Genomic DNA, 19736 nt, shown 5'->3' with positions numbered 1-19736 from the left:
CCCCCCCCTCCGAACCCTCATTTCTCTCTTGATAATGCATTTGAGTTTAATTGAGAAGGTATCTGTGGATTATTTTTATTTGGCCCACCTCGTCCAAAAGCAAAGTCTGCTTTTAGGATTTAATGGCTCAGAAATTCACATGATGAATATTTAAAGAGTTTGTGCTTGTTTTTCCACTTTGATTTAGCTATTATGTTTCTGTGGTTTTCTGTATTTTTCTGCTGCTAGCTTGCCATGAACTCACTCCATTCCTGCGGCGGGAGCCACCTTAAGAAGGCAGTAGATAAATACTAAAAATACGTAAAATGAGCAAGAATTTAAACAACCTTCTCAAATCCTTGCTCTTTTTCAAAGCAGAGATAGTAACCATGTCTCAGAAGGTGATGCTTGCCTCATTGGGCCACAAAAAAGGACATTTTTTTTTTCACGTCTAAGCCACCTCAAAATACATAAATAATTTGGAAAGCATTAATTTGGAATTTAACAAAACATCCTCATGAAATCAAAAACAAGAGATTGACTGCCCACCAATAACATTGCAACCATCTCCTCTTAAGAGGTGTTTATGCACAAACATTTTTGGAGACCATCTTTGCTCAAAACTGGAGCAGAGTATTTGTTTAACCAAGAGCTTTGTGTAACCAGAAAGTCGCCAACTTCCCATTGTTTGGCTGGTGTGCATGTGTGTATGTTCTTAAAGAGGGGGGCATTAAGAGGAAAGCTGACAAAAGCTGTGATTGTTCATTGACTTGATAAAAAGGTTTGAAATTCATAGACAGCCGCAGCTTTGCAAAAGAGGTGGGGAATTCGTTCCGACTGCGGTGTTTTGTGTAACTCTGAAGACTGCAACCTGAAGTGGTTAGGCTCTCCTGATGGTTTTGTTTTCAACAATTGGGGTCCTCAGCAACTTCTTGTTCCTTTCCTTGTTTCACAAAAAGTGTCTAGCTGTCCTTTCCTTCCGTGCTGGTGCCCCATTTTCCATCTTTGTGCAATGAACAAAGCAGAAAAAGACCTCTGAGGGGGCTCACCTGTACTCACCTGTGTGAGCATGGGCAGCTGCAGGCCAGAAGGAGTTGTAGGGAGGCTGCTCTTCTCTAATTGTGAATATCCAGCCTCTTGAACTGTGTCCAAAAATTAAAAGATATTAGAGGGCATCTTAGAAGCCCTGCCTTGGACCTCTGTTGATTTTCATGGAGGCCTCAATCCTGCCCAAATCCTCCAGCAGTTGGAGAGAAGGATTTCTTTTGCAAAAAATAAAAAAAATTTCCAGATTTGAAATCCCCTTCTTGCCGGATCTCTTGCTGGCCAAAATTGGAAGGAAGATCTGGACTTCTGCTCATCAGATCTTAAATTATCCATACGGGATTGATTATCAACAGAGAAAATGGGGGTCATTTGTCCATTTCTTACTCAACCCTTGAGGGTCTTTGGGGGGGGATCTAGAAGTTTAACAATTCACCAAGAAGGAAGTCCCCAAATAGCATTGGTGGCCAAGATGATTATTTGGCCAGGAAAATTAGGATTTGGGTTATGGGAAGGAAAGAGCTTGCTTGTTGTAGGTGTCCCACTTCTTATGGGAAATTTTCTAAGTCCAATAAAGTTGTGGCAACACTGATGGGCAATATATATCCTTGTTATTTGCAAGGATTTGTGGAGTGTCATAGCAAAGAAGTCCTCAGAAAAAGGTCTTTTTTTATCCCTTGCAAACATCATCATGATGAAATTACACAGTAGTGATTTTAAGTAGAAATTGAAATAACAAGATGTCAATTTTTTCCTTTTTTTTTTTCCCCCAATTTCGCTCACCGGCCTTTGATCTTTCCTGTTTGGGAAAACTTGAATTCTTGGTCTCGCAACGCCTCATTCCCACACATCATCTTCTTCATCCAAACCAAACAAGGCAAACTTTCCACACGGACAAAATTTAAATATATTTTCCACTCAAGCTCCCATTTACGTACAAACAAAACCCAGGCCGGGACGCAGGTGAATGGCCCGGAAATAAATAAATAAGGACCAAGGAAAGGAAAATAAATTACTACAGAATCTTGAGAAATAAAATCAATATTGGTGGGCTGTTCTTTTTTTCTTTTTTCTTTTTTTTAGCCTTTGATTTTTTTCCCCCTTTTTTATTTTTTTTTTATTTATTTTTTTTTCAAACCTCATTCAGCACCCATTGTTCCCTGGAATTAGACTTACGGAGAAATCTGTTTTACCTTCTCTGCCAGGGCAAGTCTCAGAATTAAATGAAATTCAGAATTTAAAAAGCGCAACCGTTAGCCGGATATAACTAACAGAAGGACGGTTAGTCACCGCAGCCAATTCCAAAAGCAACAAAGGTGGATCAGGACAACTTAACAGTGAAATTGGGATTAGACAGGCAACACCCCTCCCGCCCCCCCCGCCCCAGGCCAGACAGGCTGAAAAAAAATGATGCTAAATCTGGTGACTCTCTGGATGGGAGACCACGAGGTGATCCCACAGGTGTAGCTTAAATAAAAGACGACAATGGCCAAGCAAGTCTGGATGGATGGAAATAACTAATCAGACTCCATTGTTAATCTCTGCCTTCTCCGCTACAAAGACCCCCTTCTCAATTAAAAACCTTTTGGGGCTTTTTAACACCAGTGTCCTGTTTCGGACCCACAGAGGAAGCTTCTTAAGGCAAATCCAGAGAGATGACAGATCCCTCACGGCATATCTTAAAAATGTCTGTTTTCTTTTGCTTGCACCCCCCGCACCCCCCACCCACCCCCCGCCGTGCCCCAGCCCCCTTGTGCCTTTCCCACCCCCTGGCTCCAGGCTGGACTGGGTTAAATCCAATTGGCTCCTGATTGCAATCCGGCATATTTTTTAGGCTGGTGACGTGGAAAAAAAGGCAGGCGAGCAAAGGGTTTAGGCTGGTAGAATCGATACCAAAGCCTTCAGGGCTTGGAAGAAGCAAGGTTGGGAAGGAGGGAGTGGGGTGGGGGGGGAAGGCTGGACTGGAGAGGAGACCCACAGGAGAAAAAAAAAGAGGAGAGGGCTGAGACAGACCCACTGGCACACACACACACACACACACACACACACACACACACACACACACAAAGAGGTTAGTTCAAGCTGGACGGACTTCAAGAAATCAAAATTAAATGGACATCAGCAGCAGGAGGAGGAGGAGGAGGAGGAGGGAGGAGGAGGCAGGGAATTGATGCTTGCCTGGCCAGACGCTGCTGCTGCTACTATTTGTGGTGGGAAGATCTCAAAAGTGGGACTGTTTTGGGGCTGAGAGGGGGGACAAGCTCCTTTCTGCTTCGCTCTGGCCCCTCAGGGAAGGAGTTTGGGCTGGTCTCCTTCATCCCTTTCTCAAAGCCAGCCCTTCGAGCCGGTGAGACAGGTGGAAGAGACGGCGGCTAACGGCTCCTCTGGTACCCGAGAGAGTCAAAATAATCTTTCTTCTCTCTTTTTCTTTCTTTCCTTCTTTCTTTCTCTCTCTCTCTCTCTCTCATCCTACCTGCCTCTCAAAGGATAACATGCAACAATAGGTAAGCTGCCTTTCTTTCTTTCTTTCTTTCTTTTTTTCGGGTGGGTGGGGAATTTGTGGTGTGAAGGGTTGGATTGTGAGCCAGGGGGGAAAATTGTTTGGACTTTGGCAGGGGAAAAAGGGGGCAACGTTTCTCTCGTCTTTTTCTGTAAGGCTTCCTCTCCTAACCTGGGGAGTGGGGGGTGCTTTGCATGCAAGGGAGGGGAGAGGGGGTTGAGAGGCAGGGTCAAGGAGTCTTTGGAGCCCACCGGTTTTGGGGAAGGATTTTTGTAGAGGTTTCCCTGTTTGATGAGGGCATTTGCATCAAGGGAAGTTTGGCACAAATGCATGTTTAATTTGGCCGGATGAAATTTCAATGCATGAAAAGGCAACGAGGAAGAAGAGGAGGAGAGGAGGAAGAAGAGGAAGAAGAGGAGGAGGGAGGAGGAGAGGAGGAGGAAGAAGAAGAGGAAGAGGAGGAAGAGGAGGAGGGGGGAGGAGAGGAGGAGGAGGAGGAAGAAGAAGAAGAGGAGGAGGAGGAGGTAGAAGATTGGGTGTCTTTTTCTCTTTCTTATCTCTCTCCCTTTGTCCCCAAAGTCTCCCCGAGGAAGTCAAGGAAGCAGATTAGCTTCCCAACCAGACCCTTCTCCATCTCAGCCTCTCCTTCTTCCTCCACCCACCCAACATCTAACCGCGGTTAAGGCTGGACTGCCCCACCGAGAGGATGACAGCCTAGGAGGTGGAACCATGAACGTCCAGTTGAGCTTGGAGAATGGTGGGGAGATGGCCGTTCCTGAGCAGGATTTCATGCCGGGCGACGCGCGTCCCCTTCACTCAGCACTGCAGAGGTCCTCTCTGGTGGCTTCGGTGCTGGAAGGCGGCGACTGCCACCGGGCGGAACACACCTTGGGCACCACCCTGCACCCTGGGCTCGGCTTTGGGGGAGACTCGCCCACCTCCGGCACGGGGAACAGCTACACCACCCTGACTCCTTTGCAGCCCCTTCACGAGAAGTTCCACCACCAGAACCATCACCACCACCATCACCATCAATGCCTACCCATGGGCAACGTCATCGGGAGCTTCACCCTCATGAGGGAAGACCGAGGGCTGGGTGCCGGCGGGCATTTTTACAGCCCGTACCACCACAAAGATCTGGGCATGGGCCAGAGTTTGTCTTCGCTGTCCAGCCCGCAGCTGGTTCCCATGCACAATTACGCCGGACACTCGGTGGCTCCTCTGGCCAACGAGAAGATGGTGCTGGGCAACGGCTTCGAAGGCCACTCGGCCGCCATGTTTGGCCGGATGGACCAGCACTTCCAAAGAGAGATGTCTCCCACCCAAAACTCCACCATGGCGTCTCCCAACCCCATGAGTCAAAGCGGCTACGGCCACCCACGGCCAGAGATGAACTCTCGGCCCAACCCGCCCATCGCCAGCCAGACCACGGTCCTCTCCAGCCAGCTGGAGGAGATCAACACCCGAGAAGTGGCCCAGCGCATCATCGCGGAGCTCAAGCGCTACAGCATCCCCCAAGCCATCTTCGCGGAGCGGGTTCTCTGCCGGTCCCAGGGGACCCTGTCCGACCTCCTGAGGAACCCCAAGCCCTGGAGCAAACTCAAGTCCGGGAGGGAGACCTTCAAAAGGATGTGGAGGTGGCTTCAAGAGCCCGAATTTCAGAGGATGGCAGCTTTAAGGTTAGAAGGTAAGATAATATTTTCATAGCTGGGATCCAAGGGGGCGGAGGTAGGAACGAGGCAAGGGAGGTCAGGCGCCAAGGAGGACATCTGATGACCTTCAGATGTTGAGGTCTGGGGATCCGGCCCTGCTTCCCTAGACGCAAGACCCACTGCAGGCACCAAGACTGACTTCTGGGTAGACAATCTGGGCATCAGGCTGTGCTGTCCTTGGGCTTCCGGTGCCACCAAAATTGTAGGAAATATGTGCCACTTGTAGTCCTCACATTTCCGTTGCTAAGCAAGACGCCCGTTATGTGCACTTTGCCCCACGTTGCGACCTTTCTTGCCACAGTTGTTTAAGTGAATCGCTGCAGTCATTAATTGAGTACAGAGGTTGTTATGCGAGTCTGGCTTCCCCAGGGTCAAAAGGTCACAAAAGGGGATCGCGTCACCCCTCCCCCCTTGAGGGACTCTGTGACCGTCATAAAGAGGAGTCAGTTACCCAGCGTCTGACTTTTGATCACATGACCACGGGGAGGCCGCGACGGTCGTAAGTGTGAAAAACGGTCTTTTTTTCATTGCCCTTGTGACTTCGAACGGTCACTCAATGAACCGTTGAAGGTAGTACAAAGGATTGAGGGCCCAGGAGAGAATTTCTGAAGCCCCCCCCCCCCCCCGTGGAGTCGGTCAGGGGTTTACCTAAGCCCACATCTGGTTTCCCTCCAGCCTCCGATCAATACTCAACATTCGTCTACTGGCATGAGTGCATCGGGGCTAAAATCTAGGCCAGCGTCCCCTCCAAGGCCTAACCCAGTTTCGTCCTCCCCACAACCTTGTGGGTCACTGGACAAGTCAATAATGGGGAGGGCAGATCTCCAACCCGCCTTCCCCTCCCGCGAGTCCCTTCTGCGCACGGACGACAAGGCCCCGTCGGTCAAGGTCAGGGAGGAAACACCACACAACACCACACGCCTCGCATCTCCATCCTAACCTGCAGCAACGTTCTCGGACCCTTCAGGTGGACCCTCCATCCCAGGTCCAAAGATCTCCCTGTGGAGCACCAAGAATGGAGGGTCCATTCTGGTCCAGTGGGGGGGAGGGGCTTCTCCAATTATGCCTTTGAGCTGGGAGGTGTAGAAGATGCGGCTCGCTTTCCTTTCCATGCCTTCACATTCACACATGCAGCCTCTTCCTGTCTTTGGAGAACCTTTCCCTGCTTCCTTAGCAGGTCCAGGCCACCCACGTCAGACCCAGAGAACGACCAGCAAGCTCACGTTCGGCTTAACCCAACTCTTCATGGGTACATGCAAGGCCTTTCTTTCTTTCTTTCCTTCCTTTCCTTTCTCTTCCTTCCTTCCCTCTGTCTCTGTCTGTCTCTTTCTTTTCTTTTCTTTCCTTTCTTCCTTTCTCTCTTCCTTCCTTCCCTCCCTCCCTCTCCCCATCTGTCTCTCTCTTCTTTCCTTTTCTTTCTTTCCTTTTTCTTTCTCTCCCTTCCTTCCTTCCATCTCTGTCTTTCTTTTTCTTTCTTTTTCTTCCTTCCCTCCTTCTCTCCCTCTTTGTCTCTGTCTGCTCTTTTCTTCCTTCCTCTCTTCCTTCCTTCCCTGCCTTCCTTTCTCTCCATCTGTCTCTCTCTTTCTTTCTTTCTTTCTTTCCTTCCTTCCTTCCTTCCTTCTTTTCTTTTTCTCTTTTTTGCAAGCTGGCCAAAATAAAAAATATGATCCCCCTCATCCTGCCACCATTCCAGCATCTCTGCTGGTCCTATGTGAAAAAGTTTTTTTCCCCCTTCTTCACTAACAAACAGGGGGTCAGTCCTTCATGGGAAAACAGAGGGAGAAGGGAAAATTTGTGATTTGGGTTTTTTATGTTTAAAAATTGAATAAAAAAAAAATACCTAAAGGGAAGGAGGCTTTAAGTTAATTTCTTGACATGGTTAAATCTTGTGAAATCTCTTTTTTGGGGGTGCGTTATGCTCAGGTTATATGAATCTCGATTGATGGGGTTTTTTGAAATAGAGAAGTAGCTGCTAATGCAGATCTGATAAAAGCGTCTTTCTAGGAGTTATTTCTAGACGTCTCTGTTTGGGTTTTTCTTTGTCTTGTTCCACAATCTATTTTCCTTCGTGTCGACCAAAATATCCTCCCTTAAACTCATCCTTCTCCACCCCGTCTTAATGTTTCTTCAGCATTTCTTTTGTTGTTGTTGATTTTAAAAAAACTGTTGCAAAGATATTTGGTTCAATAGCAATATTTGGAATTAAGTTTTTTTTTTTCCTTTTTGTGTTGCTAATGATGGAGGCTTTAGGGTTTTACGCTTCTCGCAGGGTTTCTAAAGGACAATATTTAACTGGGATATAAGAAGGGAAAAGTTAAGGCTGTGAAATATTATTCGGATGGTCGTTGGCAAAATTTAGCCTACCATCTGGGTCAGGTGCTTTAACTTTCTAAATGAGGGAAAGAGAAGTTTCTTTGATTGAACAAGGACCAACTCTGATCTAATGAGGAATTACAAAAACAGAGATTTCTGATACGTTCCTGCAAGAGGGGGAAATGAAATTTAAGAAAAAAAAAAACAACTTTTTTTGGGTGGGGGGGGGAGAAATGCAATATTGTTTTTACAGCCAGCAGAAGGAGCCAAGTTAGTGTTAGCGCATTTGAACTCCAAGTCCCAGAATTCCATGCTGAATAGGGAACTCTGGGAGTCGAAGTCCACACATGCTGGCTGGGGAATTCTGGGAATTGTAGTCCACCCATCTTAAAAGTGGCCAAGGTGGAGAAAACTGATCTGAAGGGACCTTGGAGATCTTCTAAACCAACCCTGCTTGTTTTCTTCTCCATGCTCTTCCCTGTTAGTTTCCCTAAGGGTGGTCTCTCCAGAGACCACGTCGCATGTGCTGGAATCTACTTGCAAAAAAAAAAAATAGAGGATCCGCCTGCACCCTGATCTATTCAGGCAGGTAAATCCACTAGATCACAATTCTGCCTGCTTTCATGCAGCGGGCAGTTCCAAGGTTCCCTTTGGAGGAGATTCCCTTTCAATGAATTCCCACCGAAACTGGCTAGAAAAAGCAGTAAAATCGCACCACCGTAATTCAAGAGGTGCGGTTGTGTGATCCGGTGGTAATCGATCTCTGGGGGATCTCCTAACAGGCTGAGCTGGGAGGAGACCCACTGGCTCCTGACGAGGAACGCTTTAATCTTAGACTCTCTTGCTTTTCCCGAAAAAGAAATGAACCCTAAGATGCTTTTCAAAAAATATTGGTTCATTTCCTCAATAAGACACATCTTCCCCGCCTCCAAAAAAATTTCACTTCTGCAGCATCTATTTCCAAATTCACCTTAAGGTAATAGCATCCTGTGGCTAACTGTGAGCAAGCCAAGGCAACTTTTTTTTCCTGTTTTTAAGCAAAACAAATTGCTTCAAAAACTGCGCTCTGCAAAATTTCTGCTGGGGTTTTAAAGTGCTCGTAGATATATTTGAGCCTCTTTCCCCCCCCTGACAAGTCCAGAAAAGCAAGTTTCATTGGCTTTTTATATAAAATGTCCATTCCACTCCTTTTTTTCCCCTCCTTTTTGCCTCCTCTAACGCTGGGGACCGACCGCGAGCAATTCATTTCAAGCTTTGAAGTGATCCCTGAAGGATGGCCATCTGGTGCCTCAGGTCGAACGAGAAGCCAGAAACACGATGCTTTTAACTTGGGTCCAGCTCAAACCGTGATCCGTGCAGTTATGCAGTTATTCCTTCCGAGAGAAGCCTCCACAAGTTGTCTGAGGTCTATTTTTGAGGTCATATGAAGAAAAGGGGAAGCTTAGCACTTTTAGGCTCAATTCACTCTAGAAATGGATAGCATTAAACTAAGGAGAAGATTTAGAACAAGCGTGACCGGTTTTGTGTTCCAAAAACCCTGAATCTGAAAGGGGGGGGGAAAAAGCCCCACGCTCGTCATGCACGCACAAAAATATGGCAATAAAACCTGCCCATTTTTTTAGCTCAGGGACCACTTCCAAACCGGCCCACCGGACTGAACGCAAAATGCACATTTTAGTGGGTCTCTCCCCCTTCAAACCTCCAGAGTGGCGCTTGCTCCCGTTTTTAATTATTGCTAAAGCCCTTACACCGCCCCCTCCCCAAAGATAGCCTCTGGGGTGAAAAGCAGAGCCTGGGAAGGTCACCTTGCGTGGATTAAAATGGCTAAAACCGTCTCCTGAAATTTAAACCAGCGACGACGGCTTCGAAGGCTTTGCCGTGATTTCGATGGGGCTTGCTTTCTGAGAAAAAGAAAGGGGCGATGCATTTGGGCTGATGAGTCGGGGGTGGGAGTGGGGACACTGGGGTTTAATTGATGCAGTCCAATTCTACGGAGGAGGGTTTTAAAAATTTCCCGGGGATGACAAGGTGGGGTCATAACCGAAGGGCAGGAAGGCTAAAGAGCGTCATTAATGAAATTAATTGGGGGTGGGGGCTGCTTCAGACCCACCGGGGCTCATCCAGGCCCAAGGGTGACCTTCTCAACCAGGCTGCAAATGTGTAAACGGCCATGAAGGCAACCTGGCCCCCTCGGCCACAGGGCAGCCAGAAGCCAACTTGGAATCGGAGGATGGAAATGGCCCTGCTCGAGATGACCCTCTCCGTTTGGCAGAGATTTCTTTTGTTCCCCTCTCCCTGGCAACGTGAAAAGGGTGGGGGGGAAGTGGAAGGAAGGGAAGAATCCCCCCCCCTTCTCTTCCAGACATCCCTTCAACCTACGGAGGATCTTCATGTAAGAGCATCATTGATTTTTCTCAGGCACAACCAGCCACAGCTACCCAACAGTCAACTCCTTCTGCTCTTCCCTTGGGCTCTCCGTTTCAAACAGAACATTGATTTTTTATTTTTTTTTTTGTGGGTGGGTGGGGGGAGATATGAGGTTGCAATTGGCCCCACAGTGCCCCTTCTTGGTTTTAACCCTGCCGCTCCCCAATCATTTCCCCCCCCCAAACCCACAAAGAGGGGGACGAAAAGCAGCTGATTAAATTCCCAAATTGCAGCACCCACCTGGCCTAATTTTTTCTTGTTCGTAAAAAAAAAAATACTAAAAAAAAACAAACAAACAAACCCTGAAACGAGCAAGTCATTTTTCTATTTCATCGACTCGGCGGCTGCCGCCACCAAAAACATAGCCAAAAGTGGACGTGATTGTGCCTAAAGGGAAGATTATCTAGGAAACTTCATTTATCTGGGAAAAGTTATTTTAAAACAAAGGAATAAACTGAACTAGGGAAGAGAGGAAGGAGGTTCTTGAATAATAATAATAATAATAATAATAATAATAATAATAATAATAATAATAATAACAACAACAACAACAACAACAACAACAACAACAACATTAATTTGATTCATTAAACATGAAACTCAGTCAACTGAACATTCAAAAAGAAAGGAAGGAGGTTCTTGGATTATTATATTATTATTATTATTATTATTATTATTATTATTATTATTATTATTATTATTATTATTGAAAACTGAGCTGGGGATCAAAGTGAAGATCTTTGATTTGCAGGTGATTTTTATTTTTATTATTATTATTCTTTAATTCGGAATCCGGCTCTCCTCCCATTCCACAAATAAGAGCAAAGCGTCTACTGAATTAGAGGAGCCAAACCTGGTCCAGGCATGGTTAAACCTCAGCCAGGAGCCCGAGATGAAGCTAAACCGAATAATAAATGGAAGATGCCTTTGGATGCATCTGCACCGGTTTCAAGAGGGAAGGCCAGGGACCGGCCCAACAATCGCTCGATTCAAGTGGGAGAATTTCCTAGCAGAGCCTTTTGGCTTAACGCTGCGAGAAAAATCCTAATGCATAATTTACCAGATTTTAGGTAAGCTCTGAAGGACAGGAAAAAACTGATGAGGCAGGACTTTTTGTTTTGAGCTAGTGGATCCCAAGCTAAGATTTCTGTCTTTTCTGCCATCGTCTATATTCAGTCGGTGCCCACGCAGAGAGGGATACACTCAATTGGAGGACTCTGGGGTAGGAAGGACACCAATAATGCATTCAAGAGAGCCAAGCCCAGAGATTTTGGGGGAGTTGAACCCTAATTTCTGCATCTGAAGGGCGTCTCCCCTTTCCTGAAATATTCTGCCCTCCTGCCTCTTCTCCTGAGAATCAGCCCGCCATCAATCCCGCCCTGCAAGGGTTAACACGAAACTGGCTGTTCTTTGCAGCCATATAGTTGGGATCTGATCAATATTTTCTATCAGCGTGCAGCCAGAGCAGCGTAGCAAAGGCAGTGTGTGTGTGTGTGTGTATGTGTGTGTGTGTGTGTGTGTGTGTTGTGGGGGGGGTCTGCTGGGGAAGAGCAGAAGAGCAAAACAAGCTTGTCACGTTTCTCGGCCACAAGACAGGAGCAGAGATCAGAATTTGGGGAGAAATCCCATGGCAGAGTGACTGTGGCTCTGCCATGGGATAAAACCTGTATTTTCTGTGCCTTTTCTGCTGTGGACCATGGGCACGTGCTTCCTTCCAAGGGTTAGGCTATCCTCAGGCAGGTTTCCTGCCCACAATTAAGGCAATTAAAACCACCGTTAATCAGATGTCTCTTTGGTTCCACGCGGGCCAAATTTTGCGACGGAAAGTAACCAAAGTCGCTCGAAGAAAACAGAAAGAGGCATTTATCTATTTATATGGAGCCATAGGCGTGTAGCTATGTATATGAAAAATAGTCACTAGCAATCAGGATGCTTTAAAAAGAAAAAACACAAGATAATAACTACCTTAAAACAGATCAATTGTGTAAAATTAGATTTGTTCAGGGCTGGTCCACGAATTTGGCAGGTTGAAGCTTTTGATTGTGGTCCTGGATTCACAACCTGGAATTCACACACACCATCCAAAGCTCTGGATTGAGTTTCTCCCGTTGTGCGAACTCAGGCGATTAAGGCTTTTCTATAAATCACCGTTAAACAAACCATCACTGTATGGGGATACGCCATCCAAAGAAGGGTTGGGTTACCTTCCTTGGCAATTATTTTTGGAAAGCTAAATGAGAAAATCCCTGTTTAAATTTTGCTTCCCTTAACGGTACGTAATTGTTCCACGTTAGCAGTTTTGTTCAAGTCCCATCCTCGAAGGCGGCGTTTTAAAAATGGCTACCTGTAATTTTTTGTTACACTCCAAATACGGAGTTCAAGCAAATTTTAGTTAGGAAATCCTACAAAATGTATTTATGTGGCGTATGGCGCGCATGGATAATAGTAATGAAATTACACAGAAGGCGCATGTAATACTATGGTACGTATGTGATAGAATATGTAGTGAATTTTGCAAGGTTTGGGGGATTCAGGAATTATATATCAGTTATAGGTTACATTTTAAAACATGTTGATTCATAAGAATAGAATAAGTATTCTATAGTCCCAAAGGTGCTGTTTTTTCTTTGAAGAGGTTTCACTTCTCATCCAAGAAGCTTCTTCAGCTCTGACTGGATGGTGGGGAATGGAAGGATTTATACTCCTGGCAAATAAAGCTGGACATTTGCATCCTTTTAGAGAGTCATTGAGGCCACTTGGAAGCTGCCTGAATCCAGACTACAGGATTCAGGTGACCCTGAGGGCACAGACAAACCTCCAAGCGGCCTCAACGATTCTCAGAGAGAGTGCCAACGACCAGATGACTGCAAGAAATATAAATCCATTCTCCACCATTCAGTCAGAGCCCGAAGAAGCTTCTCGGATGAGAAGTGAAAGGTCTTCAAAGAAGAAAGAAGGAAGTCCAGTTGCCTCTCGAAAAAGCACCTTTGGGACAACCGTGACTTGAATGACTAAGACTCTCCATAGACAAGCGTTCTACAGATCCAATTAAGTGCTGTATTGGTTAGTTGGAGAAAAATCTCCTTTTCTTCCTGAATAAGCTCTCAAAAGACAGAGCTAGTCACTAGACACAGGGACGCGGTGGCTCAGTGGCTAAGACGCTGAGCTTGTCGATCGAAAGGGTCGGCAGTTCAGCGGTTCGAATCCCTGGTGCCGCGTAACGGGGTGAGCTCCCGTGACTTGTCCCAGCTTCTGCCAACCTAGCAGTTCGAAAGCAGGTAAAAAAATGCAAGTAGGAAAATAGGGACCACCTTTGGTGGGAAGGTAATAACAGCGTTCCGTGCGCCTTTGGCGTTGAGTCATGCCGGCCACATGACCACGGAGACATCTTCGGACAGCGCTGGCTCTTCGGCTTTGAAACGGAGATGAGCACCGCCCCCTAGAGTCGGGAACGACTAGCACGTATGTGCGAGGGGAGCCTTTACCTTTTGGTCACTAGACATCTATTAAAATGTTTCATCTGGAAACCTGCTATTCTGATTTATTTTATTTTTTTTAACCAACCCACCAAACAGGTTTCTAAAAGGCACCACCACCAGTGCACGGGAAGGTTGTGTGCTAAGCTGATCAAACTGGGTTAAAAATGGCACCCTGGGTGAGATGGCAGGACCAACTTTAGGGCTGGCTGGCACGTCGGAGTGGTCTGCTCCCCAACCATCTCACGCCAGCTTCTGAATTTGCTGGAGGGAGGAAGCGTATTTCTCCCTTGAGCCCAATTTGGGGGTACCTGAGGAGGACGGGGGCGCCCTTGCCATGTAAGCCGGGCTTGCCTCCTGATGCCCACGTGGGTTTCTTGCTGGGAAAAGGACTGCGAGGAGCCAGAGGGCTGGAGAGGCAAGAAAAGGAGAAGAAGATTTCAGTCACCAGAGCTATTGATTTAGCATTAAATTTCGAACTCCCCTCTTCCTCCGCCGCCTCCATCCCTGCCATTAAATGAAGGCATAAGAGCAGGGAGCGGGTGCAGTTGTCTGCTTTAAGGTCATCCTCGGGCTAAAGAGCAAACTTTTATTCTGGATTCCAAGGGAAGGGAAGCAAAATAAACACACGCAAAGAACTGGAAACGCTTTGCATCTGACCCCCAAACCCAGCTACTCCACCTTCCTGCCCCCCAAATCAACTGGAGGCCGGTCACTTTATCCCCCCCCCCCCCCGATAAGGCAGAAATATTCTCTCCCACTGGGTGCACCAGGCCTGTGCTTTAACCCGGGTGGCAACCCTGCCCTCGATCTTAAAACTGGTTTAGGCAGCAAAGGAAAGGAGACAGGGGGAAGGCTGGGAGGGAAGAGGATCTCTGGATGCCTCTTTCCTTCCACAAAACCTCCCTCGAGAGGGGCAGTCTACCAGAATGCCGGTGGTGATAGAACAAAGGGTAATAATAGGCGGAGATGGGAGCTGATCCTCTGCCAAGGCGAACAGCCATCCAGAGGGCAATTAATATTTATTTTCCTCTTTTATACGCTGCATAACTAACGGCTTCTTGTCCTTCCAACCTGCCCATTTTTCTCTCCCCCCCCCCCCGGCAGCCTGCAAAAGAAAAGAGCAAGACCAAAGCAAAGTTGATCGCAACCATGTCCCCAAACGCCACCGGCTGGTCTTCACGGACATCCAGCGCCGCACCCTCCACGCCATTTTCCACGAGAACCAAAGACCTTCGAAGGACCTTCAGATCACCATCGCCCAACAACTGGGCCTGGAGCTCTCCACCGTTAGCAACTTCTTCATGAACGCCCGGCGGAGGAGCTTGGACAAATGGATGGAGGAAGGGAGGTCTCCTTCCGCCGGCTCTACCCCGTCCTCGGCCGTCACTTGCACCAAAGCGTGACACCCTCGCCCCCCCTCCCTTCCCCCCCCCCCGAGAGGACGCCGGACGTTTCCCCCTTTCTTGCACCAAAGATGGAAGACGAGCACTTCAGCCGGGCAGGCGTTAAAATGGCCAAAGGAGAAGAAGGGACAGTCGTTTCTGAATCCTGCTCTGGGGTCACCACCCTCCTGCAATCTGAGACCCCGGGGAGGGCGAGTGGGGGGGAGTCTAGGCCAAGGTGAGCCCCTTCTTCTTTGACCGGACTCCCTGAAGGACCTTGAGAAGGACGGTCAAGGCTGCTGCCTCCAAGAAGTTGGGGTTCCTTTTGTTTCCTTCTACAAACTGTCCCGTGTGGGTCCCCCAACGAGGATGCATCGCCATCTAGTGGTTCAAAGCAGGGGGAAGTGGGGAGGGGAGGAGGACGAAGGACCAGAACGGGGGTTACCTTCCACCATGGAGAAGACCCCTTCCCCTTTGGAGTAAGGGTCAAACATCCCAAAGGAAGTAATTTCCTTCTAAAATCCTTGGCACCAAGTACCACCCGATGCAGGTGGGCACGGCCCAATCTCCCCCAAGCGCCCCCCAATTCAATGCATGAAGCGTAATGATGGAGACCCCCCCTCACTCTCTCACGGTTTCAAGCCAGTTAAGACAAAGCAGAAGCGGTCTTAAACCAGAATTCCTCCTCCTCTGTCTTCAAAGCCACTGCAGGACAGACAGCAATCTGAGATGAGCACAAATGTCCGTCCGTCCCCCTCTGTGCAGAGGTCCACCCCACCCCCCCCCACCCCCGGCTAATTTTGCATCCGGAATATCCCCCTGCTGCCCCTCCTTGACCTCCCCCCTCCCTTCTCCAGCATCTTCTGGGGGCCCACTTATCTCCCGGCTCCCTTCCTGGGCCTTGTGTGAAAGGGGTCAGGAAGCAAAAACAGCTTTCTTGGGTTGGAATATCCAGGATGGAGACGGCCAGCTGACCGGGAAAAAGAAACCAAAAATGAAATGCCACCAGCCACACTTAATTTGTGGAAAAAAAAGCAGGTGAATTTTTTTTCATGGTATGGAAAACAAGACCGGGCACCTCTTTTAAAGCACTCAGGCACCGTCCTCTATTCTATTTTAAATTGATTTAAAGTGCCCTGCAATCCGGCTCTTTTTCCTGGTGGTCCCTTTTCTCCAGCCAGCCCTAAAAGATCTTCCCTTGTCAATCATTGCATCTCATGCCACCTCGCCCCCTTCCGTTGCCCTTCTTCCCCCTGGCCTCGCCAGCCTCAATCCTTCCCAAATGTATCTTGAGAAAGAAAGAAAGAAAAAAACACGATTGAACAAAAAAGGAAGCTGCTCAGAGCATTTCTGGATGGATCCACCTCATTTGATTTTCTCTGCTTGTTTCTTGCCAGGCTTTGGGGCAGAACAGCAGAAGGGCCCAACACCTGGGGGGGAAATCAGACCCCTTGTGTGGGGAACCTGCCCACTGCCCAAAATCCGGCCTCTTAAGTAAAGATCTACCCATCTATCAAACTTTTGCAAATGGCAATTTGCTTCTCAATTCTGCATTAGGGTAGTCAGGTTCCCAACATTTTTTCTTTTTTCTATTCCGGCTTGCTCCTTGTTCCAGCTAGTTTCTGTTAGGGAAGGGGGCTGCCTTGCAACAGGTACAAGGGGGAAAATAACCAGGATCTGGAGAGACCCCCTTCATCTTAATCAAACCAGCCAAACCTCATGGGCTGGGCTTGTAAACTCCCTTCCGTAACTTTTTTTTTGTTATCTAAATAGAGGTTTGTCACTCCAGCAGCAATTCTTGAGCAAAATCCATCACAGCCAAGCCATTTTAAATTTTATAAGGCATCTCTTGGGGTGGGGAGATGGAGGGGCTAAGAGTCAGAGGGAGGCATTCCGGGGTTGCCCAAAAATGTCCAGAGAGCATCGAAAAGCAAGGCTTAAGGAGCATGGACAGAAGGCGAGGAGCAGGCCACTTCCTGGGGAAATGGAAAATATGAATTTGGGAAGCCTTTTCGATCTCCCCTCTCCACCAAGGGCTGGACAAATGCAAATTATTCTCTATGCATCTTGGAAATCTGCCTTTGTTTTATCTGATTGGCGGTCAAAGTCACCGCCATCTATGCAGAGGGCGCCAGACCCACCTTGGCTCCCCCTCTTCCCCACCCCCCCAACTGGCGGCTGCTGCTTCCTCCTCCTCCTCCTCCTCCTCCCCCCCTTCCATGCCTCTTGGGTGTTCCCCTTGTCCCAAAGGTTCTCAAAATTACCGGAAAAAAAAAAAAAGAAATTCTACCTCACTTTGTCTCTTGCACCAAAAGATACCAAAGATGGTTTTGTTTCCCTTTTGCAAACAAACTCTTGTGTGTGGGTGTGTATGTGTGTGTGGGTGTGTCGGGGAGAGTGCGTCAGTGTTGGAGCAGGTGCGTGGACGGGTGCGTGCGTCGTAATAGATAGTTCTCTCTATTTTTTATTTCCTGCATGGCTTCTCTAAGTACTTGGTTTGTGTCAGGACGCTCAGCTTGCTCTGGACAGAGAGGGCATTGGGGGGGGGGGGGAAAGAAGAACCTGAACCCCGGTTTTTCCCCAACTGCTTCCCCCACCCCACTCTCTGGCCACGGTGTTCCCAGTGGAAGCTAAGATAATGCACTTTAAGGGACTCAGCTGCTGGGACAGAAGTTCCTTTCTGAACAGACCTTTGAGCCACCAAATGAACAAACGGGATTTTAAAAAAAGGGGGACTAAATTGTTTGCCAATTCCAAACGGAGATTTATGGAACCAGAGGGCGGAAAAAGTTATATATTACTCATTCTTCTTATGAGGCTGATAGCTTTCCTTCCTTTGCTCCCTTTTCACTGCTGACACTGTTTTTTTAAAATATTCTTTTTTTAAACGCTCTGACCGGGTCTCAAATACTCAGTTCTTCCGAGATTTTGTTTTTTCCCATAAAGGTTGTCCGCTCGCTTCTGACAACCAAGCTCTGACCAGCCATCAGCATTAATTATTACATTTTCAGTTGTTATTATTATTACAGTTTTACCAAAGAAGGGGTTCAGGTGACTCACCGTGAGAAAATACCGTTCAAAGGCAAAGTAACCAGGCACAAAAATAGAGCTGTAAGAAGTCCATACCAGGACAAATCGTTCAGCTTCTAATTAACGCATTTTCTAAATGAGTAGCTAAGTTTAGTACTTATATTCGATCAGAGCTTTTCAAAGTTGTTGGGATAGGATTATGTTGGGATAGGATTATGGCAGAAGTGTTGCCCTCTTGAACAATCTCATATTTTAATAATCTACTTCCTCACAACTCCAGTATCGGCCCCACTCGCAAAATTCCGATAAAACCAGAATATTACAGGAGGAAAAACTTCTCGTCTCTTGCCTCCCTTCAGCTAGGTTTATGAACCCTAATGTGGTTTCTTTTTGGCTGTGGGGACACATCCATGACGACTTAATCTCTATGCAAACCAGCCAATGGAGGCTTGTGTAATAAGCCACGATGATAAACCTTAGCTTAGCATTTGCTTTAGCGCAATGTGACTCGTTCGCTCTCCAAAAAAAAAAAAGAATTTTGAGGCCTTTAAACTACATCTGAACAAACAGAAAAAAAAAAAATTCACACTCGTCAATATGGCCTCGACTATCAAATCGAAAGACGATGCCTTAAAATAGGCGTATTTCTTACCCTGGTATTTAAAATATATTTTAAAAACAGGTTACTTCTAAAAGAAGTACTAAAAGAAGTACTCAGCCGTACTTCTTACGGGCGAGTCCATAAGAACCAAGTTCTGTACCAGCCCTTTTTGCCAACCCGTTAAGCTCTTTAGAGATTTTTCTTTTTCTTTTTTTTTACCTGCCTCACACACACATCCTTGTTGGTGATCTCCATAGTGAACGAGACCTGGAAGGCAACCAACCAGCCTCTCACCTATTTGACAAGGTGTGGCAACCAAGGATAACAGATGGCTTTAAGAAAATAGTTTGCTAAACTCCATAAATTTAGTTCCAAAGTCCAATGAATCTGGTTTTGCAAGGAATCCATCGGATACCAACTGGTTCTTGGAGTACCATTAATATAGTACCATGTGGGCAACTCAACTCCGATTCCAGTGTCTCAATCAGCTCTCTTATCGCTATTTTTATTTGCTTGTCACGCAGTCCGTACATTTTTCAGGAACCAAAGCTTTACAACGTCACAGGCACCAAAAAATTAAAAAAAAAAAATGAAAGATTGCTTGTGAGTAAGTCTACAACACCTGGGCTCAGACCAAGCCCTGATGACGTCTCGGTATCGCTTCCTTGGGTTGAGTGTTTTTCTGTCAATCCTGACATGTTCCACCTCGTTTAGCCTCTTAAATAGTTTAAAACTGTAAAACCCGTCCAGCTTGGGAGGTGCATTAAACAGAACCAGGACTTGTTTATATTACCAAACTGAGACCCTCAATAGTAACAGCAACTCAAAATTATGTTCAAAAATATGTCCCGTGACTTTTCCCCCTACCTGTCAGATCAGGTTGATTACTTTGAAAACAAATAATTATTCCAGAAATAAATAGGCAAGCTTCTCTATAGCATAAAACAGTGGTTCTCAACCTGTGGTCCGTGGACCCTGGGGAGGGGGCTATGATGTCATCACAGGGGGTCCACAAAGACTTGAAGAAATGCTATGATTTAAATCTTAAGTCTTTAGGGGGGCTCTGTGGCTCCAAAGGGTATTTAAAGGGGGGCAGTGGCAAAGAAAAGATTGAGAACCACTGGAATAAAAGATAATTTTTTTAAAAAAAAGGCTACCCTGTCATTCAAAAGTGGATCTATTCCCCTTCCTCTTCACTCCCTGGCCAGTGTAAGCTGAGTGGTGTGGTCATCCTGTTTTTAAAATCAAAGCAGTGCATTACTATCTATT

At 46.9% G+C, this 19736-nt stretch overlaps 2 protein-coding genes across 2 annotated transcripts in view; one reads left to right on the top strand and one right to left on the bottom strand.

Annotated features, from left to right (window-relative positions):
* The window catches only part of LOC139322367 (hepatocyte nuclear factor 6-like), a 33905-nt gene extending 19048 nt beyond the window's left edge, over positions 1-14857 (top strand). Inside the window, exons 3-4 of the mRNA XM_070951466.1 lie at positions 4103-5210; positions 14559-14857. Coding sequence (XP_070807567.1) covers positions 4103-5210; positions 14559-14857 — 1407 coding nt within the window. The remainder of the gene's footprint in view (positions 1-4102; positions 5211-14558) is intronic.
* Positions 1-19736, bottom strand: part of GOLPH3L (golgi phosphoprotein 3 like) — a 31226-nt gene that overhangs the window by 3283 nt on the left and 8207 nt on the right. The window lies entirely within an intron of this gene.

Source organism: Pituophis catenifer, unplaced genomic scaffold (genome assembly GCF_029215685.1).
Source record: "Pituophis catenifer annectens isolate HBS135680 unplaced genomic scaffold, rPitCat1.0.hap2 SCAF_10, whole genome shotgun sequence".
Classification (NCBI taxonomy): Eukaryota; Metazoa; Chordata; class Lepidosauria; order Squamata; family Colubridae; genus Pituophis; species Pituophis catenifer.
Note: the sequence above shows the minus strand (reverse complement) of the source record. Positions and strands in the feature narration are given on the sequence as shown.